We start from the raw sequence: 22,719 nt of genomic DNA on the forward strand, positions 1-22,719 counted from the left end.
GTCTTTCATCAACTTCCATTAATAATAAACAAGTCGATTTCCCCGCAACAGACACGGTTCAACGAAACCAAAAACAATAAAGCAAAAATTAAAATAATACTCAGAAAAAATCCAAGTCATGCTTTCAGAGAATTTGCTTTCACTTACGTTTAAGTAACTGGCTGATAATAAACTAAAGAAACTGAATAAATCTTTGGAAAATCCTTCACGTACAATAAAGTTAATTTATTAACACTTTCGGCAGGCCACTTCGCAAACAATCCGCGTTTTCTGGATTTAAGAATTCAATGATTTGTTGTTGTTTTGTCACAGTTAATTGCTATGTTTTGCTTCATTGAAATAAATTCTTACTAAACATCGCAAGGGATTAAACAGTAATTACGCAGTTACTAACCGCAAACTCTAACTTCTCTATGAAATTAAATGAATCTAAATTATTCTAAGCATCAATCGCTTATTTTCATTATTTTTAGTTATTTTTTAGTTTACAAAATACAATGTCTTTGGTTATCAAAGTGCCATGGACACACACATAGCCAACCACAAGTTACACCCAAACTCACGGGAGAAATAAATGTAGGCCATACAAATATTTCTCGCGGCCCGGGAATTGAACCGAGGTCCTGCGTGGCACTCCAGCATGGTAACCGTTCGACCACTGAGGCAGCCATATATATATATAGTAACGGGACGAACATATATATATATATATATGTTCGTCCCGTTACTTGGTTTCATAGAAAAAAATAATTATTTTTTATATTAGTGACGATCACATTATTGTGATCCTCACTAATATGCTCTGATATTATGAGCTTTGCTACTACTAATATATAAGCCTTGTATTACATTGTTTATTACTCATCAACTATTATTCATTATAATATAAAATTTTTATTAAAATTAAAAAGTTAAAATTAAAATAAAAAGTTATATTTTATCGAGGTCCTAGATTTTCGCGTTAGTTATATTTTATGACATATTGTACCAATTATAGAAACTGTTATTAATACTCAAAAACTTTAAAAGAAAATAAACACAAAGCGTTTAGAATTTTTCTTCGATTTATTTATTGATTCAATGATTTAATAGTGGGATTTGCTGTGTTAAAATTTAGAAATGTAATAAATCCATCTGGATATATCTTGAGATAACTTAAGCTATATAATCACGTTGCATTTCAGGAATTCCCATAAACGCCCCCGACCACCCAACAATAGCAGGCAATTAATAAAAGCGTTTTAAAAAAAGATTCGGGGCGAAAAAGCGACTCCCGCGCATCTCACGTCAAACGGTGAAACGCATTACGAAATATACGTTCATCCTAAGACTTCGCACGAGATCACGTTCCGCGCATTATTTTGATGAATTTCAAACCTTACATTATTCCGGATACTCACTCAATTGTTACTGGCCGTTAACAATATGGCTTATTTTCAAACAGCCAAGACTTGAAATTCTTTAAAACAGGAATTAAAACTCTTTTGTAACAGATGCTGAGGACGTGAGAGTCTTTTTTCAACGTTCATTTGCTTGTGATTTTACAATACATTTAATAAAGCCATTGTTCGAAGTCGAATGCGAACTCAAGTTGTTAACACGAAAGTGCGTGAGCAATTTGCTGTTAGGTACATTTTTTCCATGTAAGTAGGTGAACAGGGTCAAGTTATAATAATAATTGGTCAGAATGAAGTCAAGAAACGGACCTTAAATTTGAATACACATTACAAAAATAATATCTTTGAATTTTGAATTTTCGAATCCTTCTATTCAAAATTAAAAACCAATTCTTTTTTTTCGAGAAAGGCAATAGAAAGTTCAATTCATCGTAGCTCGTTCCCAGCAGTCTATTCACCAACAACTTATTAAATAAATTAACCACAAGTTCGTGGAAAAGGAAAAACTAAGCGGTTCTCTCATTGAATGGGACAAAGAGGGTAATTCCTTAAAACCCAGCGGTATTCTGTTCCGCATTCACTGACGGTAGCGAAGAAAGCCCGCAAAAATAATTGGAAAGTGACGGGAACAAACCTGCTGTAGAGTTGTCAGTTATCGATATAGACATCTATATTTTTAATATTCTGTAAATTAACTCTATCTGAAATTACTTGATTATTTCAGAAGAAAAGCAATGAATTACCTAAACTCGTACACAGAGAGACGTTGTCCTCTTTGAAAATTTAATAACTTAGCTTTTTACGATGCTTAATGAGTACACTTACTTACAATTAATTTAAATATTTAGGTCAATACACAGTGAACACTAAATATCGATAACATAATATCGACTTTGTGTATCATCCCTACCGCGCCTCGGGAATGTGGGCCGCGTTCCCAACTTTTCATCACTCTCCTTGCCTTCCCTTATTGTGTCCGTGGGAACCTTTATTGCCGCCATAGAAAGCCGTGAAAGCCTTCAAGAAAAGCAGTTGTGTACACCCGACTGAATGAGACTGACAAAGAGCTGTTTCAGTCTTGACTCTTTAGGGAGCTTTTAGGACGCAGCACAGAAATAATAGAATTGAACGTAGAAAAAAAAAATTAGGGTCGGGCAATGGCAATAGAAAGTCAATCAATAAGTCAATGAAGAGACAACATACAAATTCGGTATGTTTTAGGGATTAATAATGCTGCTTGACGGTTCACAGTCGATGAATATCATATTTATAATAACATACTTTACAATCTTGGCACTTTTAAGTCTAACAAAGTATATAATTTGACGGGCATATTAACGTATGATTTTATATTTCATGTGTTATTTTTATAGTGTGTATTTTAATATCATATATGCTCAGCGTAATGAATAATTAATAAATACTATTAAAACAAAGCTGTGGTAGCTTAATTTTGACCTACCGCCTCTCTAGCAGGGGTCGTGGGTTCCGTGGGATCCGGGCTTGCACCTCTGAGTTTTTTGGTAAAAGAAAAACATCGTAGTGAAACCGGTACGTCGAAGAAGTTGGTAACCCTTAGAAAACGTTTGAAGCCCCCAACCCGCATTGGGTCAGCGTAGCGGACTATGGCCTTAACCTTCGCCTGAGGGGAGACACTAGCAAAGCGGTGGGACGTACAAATGGGTATATGATGATGATGATGAAGAATAAATAATTAATAAACTATAATATATAAAACATTTTTAAATAATATGAAAGGAATTACCTATGTAGGTATTAGTAGATAAAAATCTTTTTCATCATTATTCATGACTTATCTACGTTAATTCAAGTAACTTGTGCTAACACTTCAATCAAATTTAATTTTATCACGAAACAAAACATGTCCCCAAAGAATAACTTACTCATTGACTACAGTTGCTCCAATTACAACTTTTCCAGCTCCACCCAAGCTTACTGGTTTCAGAATTCTTTTCATCCGGTATTTTCCGATTGGGCCCCATTGCCCGTTCTTGTTTTGTATCGGTAAATGAGTTTCGTACTGTATAAAGGTTAATTTACTTTTCAATACAAGTTTTGTTGCGCCCTTTGACGTGAAAGGGTCCCTTTTATTTCGGACCCTTAAATAAAGGCCTCATTAATCGATATTTTAATAATACTGTTTATTTTTATATTTAGCTGTAAAAGATACTTCTTTTCATTTAGGAGCTCTGCTGTTGCCGGCACAGTCTACTCCATTCCTCGCAAACCGTAGCTAGCTCTGTGACCACTTACTTTGACCTTTGTGACCTTTATTTGCTCACAGTACTCTATTCTCCTTCTCTTTCCTTCTATCTTTACTTCAATTATAACCTATATACATTTATTATTGAGTAATAAATGCAACGGAAGATAAAGATATTGTTATTTTTTGGTATTTAAGTATGTTATTGAATTGGGAGTAGTTCAAACACGTCAGTTAACGGGACTGTAACTATAGTAAGAGTACAGCTCCTAGTGAAAGGGTTCGTCCAGGGAATTTACTGTACCTTGCCGAGTTCTTAGGTTTTCGCGATTGTTACTGAAACTAGTTAACCGGATTTAAATCGCGTCTATTTGTTTTTTCAAACAAACCGACGTTTCGGGCTCTTTACAGGTCCCATCAGTCAACCGTGACCATAGGATCTGTAAATGGCCCGAAACTTCGGAATGTTTGAAAGAACAAACATACGCGATTTAAATCCTGAAAAATAGTTTCATTTCTTACTGTACCTTATTATATATTTCTGCCGCCAAGCAGTAATGTGAGAATTAATGTGTTGCGTTTCGATTTTCAAGGGTGCTGATGAAATTACAGACATATGGGTCTTTTCAAGTTATATCTTAGAATGACGGGCGCAGTGGCAGTGCCCCTCAGATCTTTGCGCTTTAAAGCTCTGAGCGGCACTGCAACTATTATAGACAAGCGTGTCGCTTACCATCAGGCGCACGACTTGTACCATAAAGAAAAACTACGTTCTTTGTAGCTATTCATAATTTTATCAGCCGTACCAAAGAACGTTATTGTACTTAAGGTCTTCGAACAGCCGGATTTTATTTGCAACGTCGTGTCCGTACTGCTGTACACATCAAGTTCTCAGATTTTCCAGTATTGCTACACATTGATTTAAATAGCGTATCTGACAATTAGGCGTGACCATGGGACAAAAGTAAAGAAAAAAAACCCGTAAAGAACCCCAATACACGAAATGATGGCTAACATCCGAAAATATAGTTCCATTTCCAAGGTGTAATTATGTGTAACATAATAACCCAAAACATTATTGTAATCAATTTAAATTGTATACACAAATTTGATACACTTTTATTATCGACTTAAAAAATAAAAAGAAATCGATTACTTTAATCTCGATCGAGCTTTTAAATTTACAGTTGTTTCCACCCAGTTAAAAAACAAACGATCTTTAAAAAAAGAGGATAATGACATTGTTAATTTAATCTTACGGACTATTATCATGAGACAATGTTGTTTTTTTTAACTGTTCTTGGGTTTGGTTGGATTTATTTTTATATAGAAATGAGCCAGACTATCACGCATTAAAGTGTTTATTTCACCTACTCCAATAGATGCACGCAAGCGTAAAAAATTATATTTTCCTATTAAACCAGAATCGAATGACTTTCTTTATAAGGAATGTACTTCCGTAGTTATGCCCATCATCAAAATAACTTGTTACTGATATTCTTGGAATAACCTTCTTCGATGGAGATGTTTATAACAGGAAAAGTTGCATTCTATATAGTAAATGCCATTAGACGACAAAAATTTTAAAAATTCACACGGAGAGATATTTTATTTCCCGATATTTAAGGAGGTGATTTTATTCATTAATCACCATCACTTTTTGCACACCTCATGTAGATTGCGAAAAAAGCATCTGTCATACACATTTTGGTTGAGTACGTATGAACATATTGTGTGGAAGAGGAGGTGATTTTATCTTTGACTGGGAACTATGCGTTCAGTGTCTTCATATTATGTGACGTACAATTTTTGCGTAATCTTTGGCAGATGCTTTCGCCTAATAGTAAGCTTAAGCTTAAGTATTCAAAGAGGAAAAATTGGCAGCTTCGATGTAATTTGTAACCATTAATTAGAAGAATAAAAGGTAGGAACTTTCAAGTTATTAATATTAGTACAGTCATAACTCCAGTCGCTCTTGACGGTTAAAAAGTTGGCTTAAAATTGTCAACAAATTGGTCTTCAAATCAAATTTTGGTCACATACTCACTAATGACCAGATCGCTTAGTAGCAGTAGAGGTCCTTGTGAAAGAGCTCGTCCAGTACTGCTACCTTACCTATTTCTGCCGCCAAGCAGTAATTTCAGCATTACAGAGTACCGGTTTCGAAGGGACTGTCAACTTATGTCTCAGGGTGACGGGCACAGTGGCAGTTCCCGGGTCACATCTCTCATCTCTGAGTGGCACTGCAACTGTTATGGACAGGCGTGTACTTTACCATCAGGCACACGATTTGTTCGCCCCATCACTTGATTTTATAAAATAAAAACTCGTCAGATACAAAGCCTTACGTGGACTGTAGTTTTGACATAGAATAAGCTATTTTGCAATTGTTTAATCTACTACTGTTTTTTATACGGAGCACATACATTAAATGAGAAATTAACTATAAAAGAGACAGTTGTTATATTTTTTTATATTTTAATATTTGTGTTTCCAGCACAGTATTTAAATAAATAATATGTATATACGCAGATTTACTATTGTTACGCCTCGTAATATAGACTTACTCCACACCGAGTAAATATACTCATAAAACAGAATCCTAAACGTAGTTAAAACGTGATAATAACTCTAGTCAGTTAAGAATATTGACAGCACTCTATCAATAAAGTAGAACAAGTAATTAACTATGACTGTAAACCTTTCCCTAGTCAATATATGAATATTTTCAACACCACAGCCGTTTTCAATAACCATGCATTTAAACTAGTATTTTAACCACTTGCATGCTTTAAATTAAAGGTCTTTAATTGCTGTTTTAACTAGGAATTTTAGTGTTGGACGAGATGTTTAATTTTAGTGATTAAATTAAATATCGATATAATTTTTTACGATCACGTTGTATGAACAGTTTAAGTCAGAAGTATCGTTTCGAATGACAATATTACAAAAGATATTGTATGGCAAATTATTCCTACAAATAAAACTCAAAATATTGTTGTAGGAATAACAAAAAGTGTTATATAAGATAAAGAAAAAACAAATAACTTAAAAACTTTTCAGACAAATGATAACTATAAAACTTCAATAAGGAATCAAAGGAGTCGCACATTAATAGCTTAATAATAATCTCAGTACAGAGAACTAAAAAGAACCGAACTCAAAGGTTCGTGGAATTACATGTATTTGCTCAGTTTTATTGAAATCGGTTACCGGAAAGTGCGCGAAACCGGATTCATCCCCTAGTTTCCAACCCTTAGAGGTGGAATATTTTCTTCAAATTTAAATGAAACCCATACTTTACTTTACTCTTTTGAACAAAAAAGAATCATCAAAATCAGTTCACAAATTGTTATCGCGTAACATACCTACATACAAAAAAAATTACATTTTTCGAAGTCGGTTAAAAACTACTTTTTAAATCCAATTCCTTAATGTTTCATTTTACTTCTACATGGCCAAATTGGGAAATGAACTTTTATAAGTTAGTTCTGGTTTGGGTGTTGTGGGAAGGGCCCCAGAGTGAATGCCGTTTCTCTGGTATTCATAGTACAGGAAGTTCCTTAGTTTGAGACCAGGCAATTGGTGTGTCGCATTATTACTTCAAAGGTATAAATAAAATATGAATATTATCTATATTATATAAACTTTATAACCACCAACCTTTTATTATATTCATAATATTTAATTTAAAGTGGATACCAATTTTTCACCAGCACAAATTCACACTCTATTTAATAGTCAGTTAAATAGTCCGTAACAGTCAATAATAACTAGTATTATGCAAGTGATAATATACGGAGCAATTATATCGATAAAACATGGGCAATTTCTCGGCACTAGCTGAAACAGAAATAAAGGAATAATACTAAGGACTAAGAACAGCTTCTGATTGCACAATTTGACGCAGTTTTGTCACAGTATATGTAATGCATAAGCAGTATATCAGTATTGTCGTATTCATTTTAACTCTTTTTAACGTTGAAAGGGTTGTAACCGTAACTAGCCGTGAATATGTTCACGGCAATGAAACGGGAAACTTCCGGTCCACAAAATTTATTAAAGAAGTAAAGTTTTAAGAAAGGGCCCTAAATGGGCCGAGTAACTGAATTACAGATTTAGGTACACGAAGGCTGTAGACTTATAAATTATTACACATAATTTAACTTATTAAATGATTACAAACGTAGTAAAGAACCAGAATTAGCGATTATTCGCGATGAAATTTGGAACAGCTCCGACTGTTGTGGCGGTCGAGCTGGGAGTGACCGTGGTACGAGAACAAAATGAGAAAGCGAAGGAAGATGGAACAATTCAAATTTAAAATTTAAATACATAGAAAATAAAAAATGATAAGATACAAGCGGGGAGAGGGGATACAAAGAGGTGAGATGACGGTGTTAGGAAGTTACACCGTCACAACGTTAACTGCGTACAGTGCAGTACTTAAATGGAGTTGGGCATCTAGTTACACGTGGTGATGGCCACTGTAGTAAGGCGTTGACAGCTTTGGTGGCCAAGGACAGCCCGAAGAAATCCGGGATGTTCAACTGCACGCTGGGTCGATGACATAGTAAAAGTGGCGGTTAAAACCTGGACGAGAGCTGCACAAGATCGGAAAGTTTGGCAGGAATGAAAAGAGGCCTGTAGCCAGTAGAGCCTGTAGTAGTAGCCTAATACAGGCAGAAAATTATGAATGCGTACGGTAGCACACTGTAGTGCTTAAGATGTACGTAAGTATGATGTTGTATATTTCTATCATCATATCATATTATATCAGAGAACTCAGGAAGTATATATGTGTCACGGAAGAAAAAACAATGAAAGAGCCTTCAGCATCGATTACTAAGAACCGACGTCGCCAAAACTCACACATTTTTAATTTGAAACACTTCAAAATCTTGATATTGATTGGCTGCAGTTTCAAATTTTGAAAGAAATTGCTGAACGGCTAATTGCTGAACGACGACGAATTGCGAGTTATTAATTTAGTTCTCCAAAAAAGAAGCGACCACATTGCAAGGGTACAAGCTATAATTTCGTTTCTTGTGACAAAAAAATTATTTCGATAAATAGAAAATTTGAAATTTATTAAAATAAGACTTTCCGATGATATGAAATACCATCACGGGTAACACTTTTGGTGCGGCTATCATTTTTGTACACCAAAACAGCACTATAAGGCATTTTTTTGGAATTTTAGGAAATTTGCATGACATACCCATATTATACAAAGCGAAAATGGCGGACTGAGCTCAGACAGACCTATAGTTGGCACGCGTTGGACGCTAACTAACCACATCTATTGTATTTATTTATTGTTCTGTGTTACAGTGACGAGGCGTCCAAAGAACTTGATTCCCACCGGCTTGCCTAAAATTTTCCACGTATTATCAAATATAATAAATATTTTAAAGTAATTTACTACATTTGGTGCTTATATAACTAATTTTAAAAAATTAAAAAATTTATTTAAAATATTTATCATATTTGATGAGTTAAGTTTAACCAATGAAATAATTAGTGTCTTGTGTGCTAATAAGTTTATTAAGGCAAGTGTATGTTTTTTTTGGTTTTGCTCCGGCGTTACTAAAGACAATTTTCACGCCTGGCTACTGCTGCATGTGCCTATGTTTGTGCCCATATACCTATGTTTTTCTGTTATATCACTTCCTTTGTTTCACTACAAAAAGTGCATGTTCACAAGTGTATAATGTTAGTTACTTTACTATTGATGGTCAATATACCACGAACATAACCAATAGACAGTTAACGGAAAACCGGTTAAGGAAAATCGTAAGCAGTCGATATGAAAATCTAAAACGACTCTCGTTTACGATCATGCAATTTTTATATCTCGACGATCGTAAAAATAAAATAGCGATTCTTATATTCAGATTCGTAATAAAGCTTAATTTCTTTTTTAATGTCCTTTTGCCTTTAGGATTTGTTTCGAGTCGTGTCATATAGTTTTTACAGTATGTACTCATAATTATAGAAAAACCGACTATTTTTCTGTCATGGTTACGTTAACGGATAAGGCAAAAATAAGTATTTTTCATTCGTAATACCGTTTACGGCTGCGAAACGTGGAAAAAAGACACTACAAGACGCCTGCAGGCATTTGAGATGTGGTGTTAGCATTGGTCGGACACAGATAGTCACGAACGAAACCTTAACTCATATGTCCCGGAATATGTTGACATCTATCAAAAGGCGCAAAATAGAGAATCTCGTGATCAGGAACGATAGATACACGCTGCTACAGCTAATAATGATTGGCAAAGTACAGGGAAAGAGACGCACTGGGCGAAGAAAGACATCGTGGATGCGGAACATCTGGGAGTTGACAGGCATTATCTCAGTCGACAGCTGTTCCGGTTGGCTGCTGATAAAGACAAACACAGGAAGCTGACGGCCAACCTTCAGGACTGAAGAGGCACTCTAAGAATACCGTTTAAAACTTAAAGTAAAATCTACTTTTTTTAAAAATATGCAAAAACACTTTAAGATACACCGAAATTTCAATTAAAGACTTTTAACTCGTTGAATGCAAAGCCAGGAAGACTATTGGACGACGATTAGTTCGAATCTAAACTTCATAGCTTAACCCACCAGCGGAAAATTGCCTGTCTGTCAGTTGTTTACAGAATATACCGGCACATGAGACTTATCAACTTATGTCTCAGAGTGGCGGGCGCAGTGGTCAGATTTTTGCGATTTAAAGCTCTGAGCGGCATTGTAACTGTTACGGACAGGCGTGTCGCTTACCGCCAGGTGCACGACTTGTTCGTCGCACTAGTAATCTAGTATTTTTTGGGTTGGCAAATTACTGGGTCTGTTCTTTACAATTTTCATTAATGGTTTACACAACCGGCTCTTGTAATTAAAACTGTGTATCAATGAGCTCCATCAACTCATTCCGCCCGCCTCCTTTCACTATCGGACATCCAGACATACGGCGGGACATTAATCCTACTTGGCCGATACCTTTAAGCGTTTTTCGACATCTTTTACTACGCACACTGCCCAGAAATCTAATTCCCTGCCTGCGACTGTGTTTCCGAGCACATACAACCCGAGTCTCTTCTAATCTTTAAGGTGCAACTGAATCTCCTGGGCGATCTCGATACATCGTAGATTCTATTTTTACTCTTATTTAAAAAACCGAAAATGTCCATAACAATAAACTGCAAAAGATTTAAATCTTTTGCCCCGGAAACCCTAAGTCTCTAGAGGTCAGAAAATTCCTCTATTAAGTTACAATTTTCATTACATATACAACACACATACTCACACTTATAGTCCCATAATAGGGAACCCCTGTATCGCGGGTATCAAGGACACACAACCACAAATTACACTAAAACTTACGAGATAAATAAACGAAGCCATACAAATATTTCTCCCGGCTCGGGAATCGAACCCGGGACCTCTGCGTGGCAGACCAGCATGGTAACCTTCTATGTTTTACTTTAATTACGCTTTTAAGTCGCCTTGTTCAAGCCGCCGATGACCAAAAGGCTGGCGGCTACTTCCGCCAAAGAAAAAGCTTAGCAATTCAGAGGGAAAATATAACAAAAATAATCGTCGACAAAATTTTAAATTTAGAATTTCTAAGATATGCCATTTTCATTGGCAGAAAAAATATACTCGTTGAAGGTGGACTTCTACAGAAACTTAAAAAGAGATTGCGTACTATTTTTAAACTAATGGAATATTATTTAGAAACACCAGATACACCATTGACTTACAATTATATGGACGTCGGGTCCGCGCTAAAAAGTGTCCGCACTTGTAAGGCGCTAAAATCGTATACAGAGCGCGACACTCCGCTTTAGTCTTCATTTGTTCTATTGACAGCGCGATACTGCGATGACATTACAATTTAAATTTCGAATAGGTTGACTTGGGACATTTTCTTCGTGGTTTTTGTATTAGACCCGTCGTCCATTTATTTGTAAGTCAATGAGATACACAGATGAAATATTATGTAGATAAAATGCAGTAGTTATTCTTCGAATAAAATAATAAAAACAAAACACTTAAATAAGTTAAGGGAGATTTTATCTATACGCCTATCAGTTCTCTTAGATTTATCGCTTAGTCGTTTTCTAAGACCCAACTAACTGATCAAAAGCACCAAGGCATCATAAAGTTATGCCGAGTTCTCGTAGGTAGTATAAAGCACCCTGTTTTAATTCATAAACAACCATAGAGACAATCCATAGCGAATTCAGACACTAGAGCAGATTTATTCCGTTTCAAAAAGATTTCGATAAAAAAATTCTACGCGTAGTCACTATTCATTGTGAATTCGAACGTTTTCGAACTACGAACTTTTGTCCTTGGCGCGTAAATTCCAACAATACAATTTTAAAAATCGAACTAGAGCTTAAAATTGACGATATCAGGAACAGGTTCATTAGACAGTTCAATCATTAGGCAATTTAACGACAATCTTATCTGGCTATACTAAATGGCAATAAAGGAAAATGTTGGTTGCTATAGCTGTTACCACATTGACGCACACAACTTCTTCGATTTGTACTTACGTAGTATATTTTACATCCTCTGCGAAACGAACAAAATAGCACATAAAATTAATCGGACATGCGCACGACGTAACACAAACAAACAACACGAAAACGCCTGAAACGACGAATGAAAGAAAATCATAGCCACAAAGGCGTTCCCATTTCCACCAACCCATTGTGAGAGAACATAACAGCGATATATACTTATCTCTTTCTAACGAAGACTTCACATAGATGAGCAAAAGAGATAGGCGTCACAATAGGCAATTGTTATCCCCTCTACATTGAATTGTACTGCCCTAGTGAAAGTTCGACGTGCGAATTTCTCTCATTAATCACAGTGGATGTTAGGCGTTAAGGTTGACTTTGGTTTGTAGTGAAAAGTGGTGTGAGGAATTCCATTTGGTGTTATCATTGGAAAAACAATTAGGTTATAATTGAGAACGGAAGTTCATTGGTGGATTAGTCATTGGAGTAGGTGTTTATTAAACTGAATTGTAGGGAAATGTCCCTTAAATTTTTACGCCACTAGTAATTTGCTGATGCAACATTTTAGTACTCAAAATAAATAAAATCCTTGTTGTCCAATTAAAAGAAGCATTAAAATGTTACTATCTTTCCAGCAACTTTGATGTTATGTAACCAATTAGAGAATGTCATTAAAATGTAAACAGTGCGTTTGATTGACTTGGATTAGTTGTTTCAATACTTAATGAAAATCATAACTGCAATATCCTGAGATTCATTAGTAACGCGAACCGACATTTATAACAAGTAATATTAAACCGTAAAGAGGTAGCCTGCCGTAACTTTTTAACGCTTTAATCAAAAACACATCAACACATGTCCGTTTTGCCACTAGTTTTTTTCATAAACTAATTGGTCTGACACGGGCAACCCTCAACACATATTTTATTCGACGGACCTTTTTAACTGACACGCGTTATTTTAACACCAAACTGTTTTAACTAAAACCATTTTACACGATAGCTCTGCTTCTCTGGCTAAAAAGTTTGTTAACTTTTGATCTCATAAAAAATAGTAATAAAAAATATTACGGCTCATTTATTGAAGGTATCATATCGCCCCATCTGTGACAAGCCTGGCCACCCCGGGTAATTTATTTGTTTTTAATTTTTAAAAACAGAACGCGGATACGCGGACCAATGAGACGCGTCCCCCGGGTGATTGTCAATTAGTGACATCAAACGGGCTTTTTGCGAATTAAGCGTTCGTTTTGTCATTCATTTTTTGTCCGGCTACCGAGTGCGGACGTCTGATGCGTTTTTCCGTTTCGACGTTTCATTTTCATATTTCCGTTTGTCTGGCTGGGGGGTTACAATATGGGGTGCGCGTTATCGAGCCACGCTTTTATGTTCGAGATATTTAATTCAAATGAGTGCTCGCGCAGATTAGTTCGTTTTATTTCAGGTACATTTAGAGCTATATACTCGGACCATGTATTTTTATTATATAATGATACTTATTACGTAATACCTACTTTTTTATGATATTAAGTGACAAGATGAATGCCACTCAGCTTGAAAACGTATAGATCTGAGGGGCACTGCCACTGGTGATGGACATCACCTTGAGACATAAATGACAAGTCCCATGTGCTTGTAATTTCACCAGCATCCTTACCCTTCAAAACTGGAACGCAGTATAATAACGCTCACATTCCTGCTTGGCGCTAGAAATAACTTATTTACTCAACACATAGATATAGATACAATTGTATTGAGTAAATAGGTACTATAGACATACCAATTAGTTCCCTTGTGAACTTGTTAGTGCTTTTATGTACAGCGTAATGATATGGAGTTGAAATGAAAATTATCGTCGTAAAATTTGCATTGACGTTTATTGTTCACGATGACATCATTTCGGTTAATTATCATTTATTCTTGTTTGTGCGATTATAGAATGATATTCTGTCCATTTTTTTTATAATTTTACTATACATACACTGTAATTGAGGTAGCTATATTTGCATTGATTAAATTATAGACAAACTAGGTACCTACTTACAATTACAAAAGTAAAGATTTTATGATTACGGTTATACAAACTCCATTTTGGATGTAGTCGGCGCGATTGCATCGCCAATGCGTGTGCATATCAGTCTCTGAATAGAGTTCATACGTCGAACTCATCATTCGAAAAGAGACTCATCGAACGCACAAAACAGTCTGGCTGGTTCCAAAGACAAAACCAACAAAAGCGGGAAAAAAGAAAATCGAACCAGCCAGTGGCGTTCGAATCTATTCCGAATGGTTCCGGAACGTCAACAAAGGGCCCGCGTTCTATGTTTGAAAAAGCGCGCGAATACGAGAGCCGGGCCGCCATTAGCCGCTTCCATTTGCAAACCCGTAGGACTCTTCAATCTCTACCGTCAACAATTGTAGGGTTGATAGATACATGAATATTTGTAGGACATTCATTGGAACGCAGTAACAAAGTATTTTTGACTGAGGTGAGAGGCGGTATTTACACGATAATAAGTAACGATCAATATTGTATCCAAATTGTAAATAAAAAATACACAAAAAATGTTATTAAGGCACACTGTACATTTCAGACATATTTAAGGCGCTACTAAGGTATTTTTCTGTCTATATACCACCCGTATCCACTTATTTCCGTATTATACAATACTGTGTTGTTATTTTCCTATACTTTTTCCTCTCAAAGTATATAAGTAAGTATTATTGTCTGTATGCATATACATACATACGATTAAGAGGCTGTTAATATCTTCATATTCTACAGTTGCATTCTCAACGCGTTCTTTTTGGTTTTAGTGAAATAAGATAAATGCTCCAGAGAAGAATCGGTAAGAAATAAAGGTTTGTTCTTTGTAAGTTGACATTTGTACACGTTTATCATTTATATTTATCTATCATCGCCATGGATTTTTGTTATCGAAGTACACAGAAGCTGTATAAGAAAAAACCTAGGACATATTTCTTTGTTTGTCTAGATATAGTGACATCATGACCGCTACGGGTGCATAGCAATTTGGTACACACCATTGTCAAATATTTTATGCGGTCGACTAACGATAACAGCTACTGTAGACTCATGGTAGAGGCAATGTATTCATTGTATCTGATCGAGGGTTTTTATCGCTGATTCATTAGCACAAGAGCCTTTTGTGCGCTGGCGCCCCTACACTTACAATGCAACATGAAAATTGATTCGGAATGAAAGGACTTTTATGTGAATTGGAAAGCAGTGAACGGGTTATTAATTCTTGGAAGGTATGTGAAAGCTGATCAAAACAAAAAAATGTATGGAAACAAAAAGTTTTATGGAGACTTTGTTTTTGTGTACAGTTCAAGTAAACCGTATCGTTAAGGCTTAAGTAGGTATAACGATTGTCTTTGACATTATCATCATCATCAATCCATTACATCTCACTGCCGGGCACGATGCTTTTCTAAGAAAACGGTTTACACCGTAGCAGTGTGGCGGGTCCTTACTTTGACCATCTTAAATCGTATTGTCTCTCAGGGTTCAGTTCTAGGTCCATTTTTGTTTTTAGTTTAGATATATTTACTTACCTAGTTGCATTAGTAAATATTACTGATAATATTACTTTAATATTCAGAGTTGAAAGGCACCTATGTATGTACGTATTCTTCTCAGGGCAATCTGCCTAACGAACAAGTAATAGAGTTTTCGTCACACTTGCAGTGTCATAACGTGCAGGCAAAGGCGACCGTAATGTCCTAAATTATGTCCACGGACTTTTTCATTATATTATCGCCCTATGGATTTTTAAGTCAAGATTAGGCAAAAAGTTTGTATGCTCGAAAAATCTGAACGTATCTTTCGCATAAATTTGGTATAAAAAAAACTAAACATTTGTAATTTAACTATATTTTATTAAATTTATTTTGTGAATTCAAATTCTGCAGTATTTTTTGAAATTGAAAAATTTTATATCTAATACATTGTGACTGCATGCGTCTGTACCTTTTATAATATTTTAGTTCGAGTTGTATTATCTATGGAAGAACAGCAGTCAATTCATAAAAAAACAAAGAACCCGCCATTTGCAAATTCTGTAAATCTATTGTGTTCCGTAAACCTTCGGCTTCGGGCTTTAAGATAAACTCTCGTTAGTTATATCTTATTTACTGCCCTTGATACACAATGTACTATTAATTAATATGACGATGCAAGTGTATTTAGCTTACGTATGAAGTATAGTTTATTTGAATTTGGGTCCGTCATACCGTCCTAATTATAACTGCCTCCGTGGCCGAACGGTTACCATACCGGACTGCCACGCAGAGGTCCCCGGGTTCGATTCTCGGGCCGGGAGAAATATTTGTATGGCCTACATTTATTTCTCTCGTGAGTTTGGGTGTAATTTGTGGTTGTCTATGTGTGTGTCCATGGCACCCGCGACACAGGGTTTCCCTAGTGCGGGGCTATGTTGAGTGTGTGCGTTATTTAAAAAAAAATTAATTTTACATATTTTTCTAGGTTTGTGAACCTTCTTTAACATGCATTTTTCATTTGCGACTTAATTTTGCGACGTTGCTGCTAAATATTTACTAAATGTAGATAGAATTAGAATTGAAATTCATAGACAGCCATCAAAGAAATGTAAACTTTTCCAAGTCATCATAAGAACTAGTTTTATTAGCGAAATGACAAAAAATTCCATAGACAATGCAAACTACGTTTATACGCCTAATTTTATGTATATTTTTATTTATTTTATGTATATACATACGTTTATCCGTTATATTTAATAGCAGTAGAGCTCAATGTGAAAGGGTTCATCCAGGGAAGTACTGCTACTGCTACCTTACCTATTTCTGTCGCCATGCAGTACTACGAGCATTATTGCGTTCCGCTTTTGAAGGGTGCTGGTGAAATTACATGCACATGGAAGTTGTCAACTTATATCTGCAGGGTGACGGGCGCAGTGGCAGTGCCCCTCAGATCTTTGCAATTTAAATCTGTAAATTGCAACTGTTCTGGACAGACGTGTCGCTTACCACGACTTGTTCGTCCCGTCTATATGACTATCAAAGTGTTTTTGTTTTTGTGTATTATTAAGTTTTCTGACCAGCCATTTCAAATGGATGAAACGAAATATAACTGACCGGTGAATTTGCTACAGTAGGGACTATAAATCGCTGGTCAATATTTTCATTCCCTAAATAGATGTTCTGTTGATAAATTTATTTGCAACTGTTATAGACAGACGTGTCGCTTACCATCAGGTCCATGACTTGTTCGTCCCGTTACTTGGTATCATAAAAAAATACCTCTAGAAGCAGTAAAATACCTTCAGGTGACTTTTTAAAATCAACGACTGGGGATTGTAATCCATTTTAACAAAATCCAAAGAAAAGTACCAACAAAGTCGTTTGAGAGAAGAATCGGTGCGCAACAAACCTAATTAGCGACCGGGTCGACAAAAAGAAGCAAGTTCGGAATCGCAATGACTAAGAGAACACAGTTTATAATCCTTCCGAAGGCTAGGAGACTCTTGGGCGCCTTTACACAACAATATAGTACTAAAAAAATGTGATTTTTATGAATAATAAATAATTGTCCTTATAATTCATAAAATTTCTCATTACGTATATTTTTATTATACCTGTACAAGAATTTTAATTTTATTATTGATACAAACATCTAATTCAACCCTTATCACAAAAAAATACAAAGATCGCTACGGTAGCCACAGTATTGCAACACACACTGGTTCGACTCCAGCCAGATCGAAGGAATTTTTCTTTGTGTTTGTTCGGTCTTTGTATAATGGCGTTAAATATTAAAATATCGAATCTCTGTTCAAAATTACTACAGTTTTAAGTAAGAAATTATGTTTAACAATTAGATTATAAAAGCCCGCATCCAAAAGTTTTTACTATGACAGTTTATCAAGTAAGTCAGTTTAATACCCTTTGAACATTTTGTCAGAAAGGATCTAACCAAGTTTATCTAAGGCTTGATCTCATGTCTGTGTCAAACATTCAAAGGTACTTCAGACAACTAAGGGAACAATTCCTATGCCTTTATCCTAGTCCGTTTTCGCCGTGACCCTGCATGCAAAGTGGTGTCTGGACAAAAATATTCAGTCTAAGAGTTCGACTTTAAGCTAATATCGGAAGGATTACTTTTGAACGTCTTTTTCGAACGATGAATTACGATGAATTGGCGTTCAATATCAATTGGCTTGTTTTGTTGCGAAGATTCCGAAAAGATCCAGAAACAAAGGCACGAGTTTCACCAAATATGCTGCGTGCTTTGATTTTTAAGGGTGTTCTTATTTATATGCGCCAATTCGAGCTGTAATCAAAGTGTTTTGTATTACGCAAAAGGTACCCCTTAAATTAATAATGTAAGCGGCTGGTAATTAAAACTTTTTGCTATAATGTCTCTTTTCGTGAGGATACCATAGAGATTGCGTTACGGTTATGCATCTTTTTTCACTTATTAATCGAATCCATTCAATTTTTTTTTAATTTAGGTTTTTTTTTCTAAATTGTGTTCGGATTATTTTGATGAATCTATGAAGAAGATTTCATAATGAACTCAAAGCTTATCAAACGCAGCGTTTATTAATAAACGATTCCTTTACTTTGCTCCTCTACTTTGCTTGTGTACTTATTTGAATAACGAAATGTATGGACCAATATCTTTCATAAGATTCAGATGAATTAAGCGGGCAGTAATGTATAATGTGATATAACTCACCTTCGCATGCTCCTGCTGAGCCAGCAGCTGCTCTCTCACCATTTGAAGTTGCAAGATCATCTCTGATAGCTGACGTTCCTTCTCCAACACACTTTCCCCGGCCAAAGCTTGCAGAGCCGCCGCGTCTAAGACTCCTCGTCTGTCACTGAGGGCAATAAATACATTTTAATTTTAGGGAATTATGATAGTTTTGATTAAACATGATTTGAGGAGCTCTGTTGTTTGTAAAGCTTCATTTATCGGAGACGTATTTTAATTCTAATTGGTGATTCTTAGATTTTGAAGAGCCGCGTTGTGTAAGATGTTTAGTTTGTCAGCGGGAGCAGGTTATACGGGTCAAATAAATAAGGAAGAAATCAACGCTTTGACTACACCTCATTTGTCATTTAGAACAAAATTTAAATAAGTTCTCTTGATTAATGAATCACACCGGTTTTACCGATAGCAATGGATGCTAGACTGAATGTATACGTGTTGTAAAGTTATTTTTTTAATACAACAAACATCAACTGAATGCAATACCGAGTACTATGAACAAGTGGTGAATAATTCATAGTACAGAGAGTATGATATCAACAAAGATTGTACATGACGGAACTTTAGCTAGTGAAGAAGAGTTACTATTGAAACTTATTAAAAATAATCTCACTTATAAAAAAAATGTGGTTATGCGACATTGCTATAGAGTGAATAGGTACTCCGTTTGTGATCTGAATGTGTTTTCAGGAAGAACAAAACAGTGTGCTGTAAAATGTAATAGGTACCTACCCACATCTTGTTTGTAATTAGCATTAAAATTAGTCAAATAATACCTATCTTGGATGCTACATTTAGGTTTTCATATTATAATTAGAACTTGTAAAGGTTGCAACCAAATTTATCGAAACGAAAACACGTACCTATATTTGTTTTTTTAAACGAACCAACGTTTCGGGCCCTTTACAGGTCCCATGGTCACGGTTCACTGATGTGATATTTGGAAGTAACAACACAAACGTAATTAAAATTCTCAGTAAATGTTGTAACAAGAACGCACAAATTACGATTATAATAATCATAACAATATCAAAGTAAATAAATAAAAATGTAATCCTAAAATAAATAAATAAAAGGTATCGAACTAAAATATGAAGTATTTTCACTGCTTCGGTTCCAAGAGTAGGTAATCTTCTTTTCCAATTTTAAAATAAAAATTCGATTTAGGTGGACATCGTATTTATACAAATATTATAATATTCGTATAATTTTTATATCAATAAAGATCCATATCTCGCAACAAACTCACTTCGAAACAGTAGTAAGAGAACCGTACCGACACCGCAAACAAATGCATCGGAGGACCGCGCTGAATTATTAATGTACCCTCGCTCAAAGTCGCTCGGAAGACGATGTGATGTAACTTTACCAACGTAACTATAGTACCACTGTTCTTTGAAATTCTGATAGTAAAACCGCACTAGCGACACCGACTAGACTGAAAAAGTTTTAGGAAACTAAAACCAAACTTGCTGTCAAAGCAAAGTTGACGCCTTTCGCTTTATTTAAGGGTTCTTTTTGCGTGCAGGTAACGGCTCAGTCAGTAGCTTTCAAAGGTTAGATCATATTTAAGCATATAATAAACAAAAGTTTTTCACAAAAAAGGGTCAACATAACGAACTTTTAGTTTAATAAAGCCACATGAAACTCATGAAAAAAATAGGAACTACATGAAACAAAATATCATGGACATGTAAATTTTTATAACTCTTCCATTTAAGCATAAATAAATTATAACTTTTTTATGGAAAAAAATTGTCGGTTTTTAACTACAGAACTTCGTGGTTTTACAAACGCGCGAAACCGGGTTCATTCCTCAGTTTGCCGCCCTTATGAGTGAAATATTTTCTTCAAATTTAAATAAGACCAACTGAGGACCCTCTTTCCAACAAAAAATAATTATTAAAATCGGTTCGTAAATGTAATCGTGTAACGTACAAAAAACACCGTCAAATTGATTACCTCCTCTTATTTTGAAGTCTGTTAAAAAGTTATCGACTAATTTCGTTCATAGAATCTCCAAAACTTTTTCCTGAAAAGTTGTTATTTTGCAGATGTGGCCTTGTCACAGCAACGATGCGATAATAAGGTGCGAGGCCAATCTTCGCCTGCGGACAAAATTGTTTTATGATAGGTAAGATTTTAACTACAATCGTGATACATCATGATAGCCGTGGTAGCCTGATGGCTTGACCTACCGCCTCTGAAGCAAAGGGTTGTGTGTTCGAATCTGGGCTTGCACCTCCGAGTTTTTCGGAGTTTATGTGCGAAATTTAATTTAAAATTTATCATCGTGAGAAAACCTGCAAAGCAATTTAATGCTATGTATGAAGTTTCCAATCTGCATTGGGTCCGCATGGGAACTACAGCCCAAGCCCTCTCATTGTGAGAGAAGGCTTGTGCGCAGCAGTGGAACCATAAACTGGCCCATATATTATATGGGCTAAGTATTATTACAATTAGATCACAGGTATTCATTGCCTACAAGCCGTGAACGAAAGGGTCGTTTGCACAAAACCATGGACAATGTTAATTCTAGCAAAAAAATTGCTTAATTTTTAACCGAATTCAAAAAAAGGAAGAGGTTCTCAAATCGACTATGTTTTATATTTTTTTCCTGTATTGTACGCAATAACTAACGGCATTTGTGAACCGATTTTAATGATCCTTTTTTTGTTGGAAAGATGGTACCACATTAGTGGTCCCATTTACATTTGAAGAAAATATTCCACCTCTAAGGGTGGCAAACTAGGCGATGAATCCGGTTTTCCGCACTTTTCACTAACCGATTTCAATAATACTTGGCAAACAGATGTAATTCCAAGAACTTTTGAGGTCGGTTTTTTAGTACTCTGTACTTTTTTGTTTTGTTGTGGTTGGAAGATAAATTTGAAAAAGACGACACTTAAGACGAGACTTATGAAGACGAGAATTAAGTTACAAATTAATGAAGTAACAAAGGAATTTGACTTGGACTTTAGCCGGTAGATGTTTTAATTTAAATGAATGATGTTGGTTTTTGATTTAGGTATGTGCTTTAGTCCGCCGACTCAAGAATTAGTTCAGTCGGTCAATTTACAAATTTTCGAAAGTTACGACATTTATTTTTCTCCCGAAATGCCTTAATTTTGTTCTCAAGAAACGACTGAAAACTAGTTTTAAGTGAAGACAAGCATCGCACAAGTGTTCCATTTTCCCACAATGGTACGAAATTGACATGAGTTCCAACAACCAGTTCAATCAAGAGTTTAAAAAAAAATTAAATCAAAAGAGACCGGTATCGCGAAATAAGATTAATGAGACCTAATTAATGTCTTTTTTTCTTTGTAATACTTTCCAAACTGTCTCTCATCCATTATAGTAGGTATTTAAAAGTGCAATTCGTTCAATAAAAAGAGGTGCATTCTTACTAAACTGTAATGCGGTTGCAAAGTGATGACAATTTCACTTGACCACCTCGGTGGACCAACGGTTTTTTTTTATTGTAAAGTAGAAGGGAAACGAGCTAATGAGTCACTTCGGGAGGTGGTTATAGACGTCCACGGACATATGCAACACCAGAGGAGCTACCTACGTGTTGCCAGTTTTTGAGAGTCTTTTTGCTTGGATTTGTGAAGAACCCTATGTCATAGCGCAATAGAAATACTTCCCCGTTGAAGACTATTCCACATCTTTCAGGTTCGAGGAAGGAACGAACCTGCATAGGCTTACAATGCTAGGCACGAAAGATGTGGGAATGGACTCCTGGAGACATAAGTTGATAAGTTTGGAATTTCACCAGCATCCTTACCCCTCA

The 22,719-nt window shown here is 35.6% G+C and overlaps 1 protein-coding gene across 3 annotated transcripts in view; it reads right to left on the reverse strand.

The window, feature by feature from the left end:
- The window catches only part of LOC113228892 (transcription factor SOX-6), a 468,781-nt gene that overhangs the window by 74,564 nt on the left and 371,498 nt on the right, over positions 1 to 22,719 (reverse strand). For all 3 annotated transcript variants that reach the window (XM_026462325.1, XM_026462323.1, XM_026462324.1), the window contains one exon: positions 18,888 to 19,032. In XM_026462325.1, the coding sequence (XP_026318110.1) occupies positions 18,888 to 19,032 (145 nt within the window). The remainder of the gene's footprint in view (positions 1 to 18,887; positions 19,033 to 22,719) is intronic.

The sequence above is a fragment of the Hyposmocoma kahamanoa genome, unplaced genomic scaffold (assembly GCF_003589595.1).
Source record: "Hyposmocoma kahamanoa isolate Upper Pololo Valley unplaced genomic scaffold, ASM358959v1 262, whole genome shotgun sequence".
Lineage (NCBI taxonomy): Eukaryota > Metazoa > Arthropoda > Insecta > Lepidoptera > Cosmopterigidae > Hyposmocoma > Hyposmocoma kahamanoa.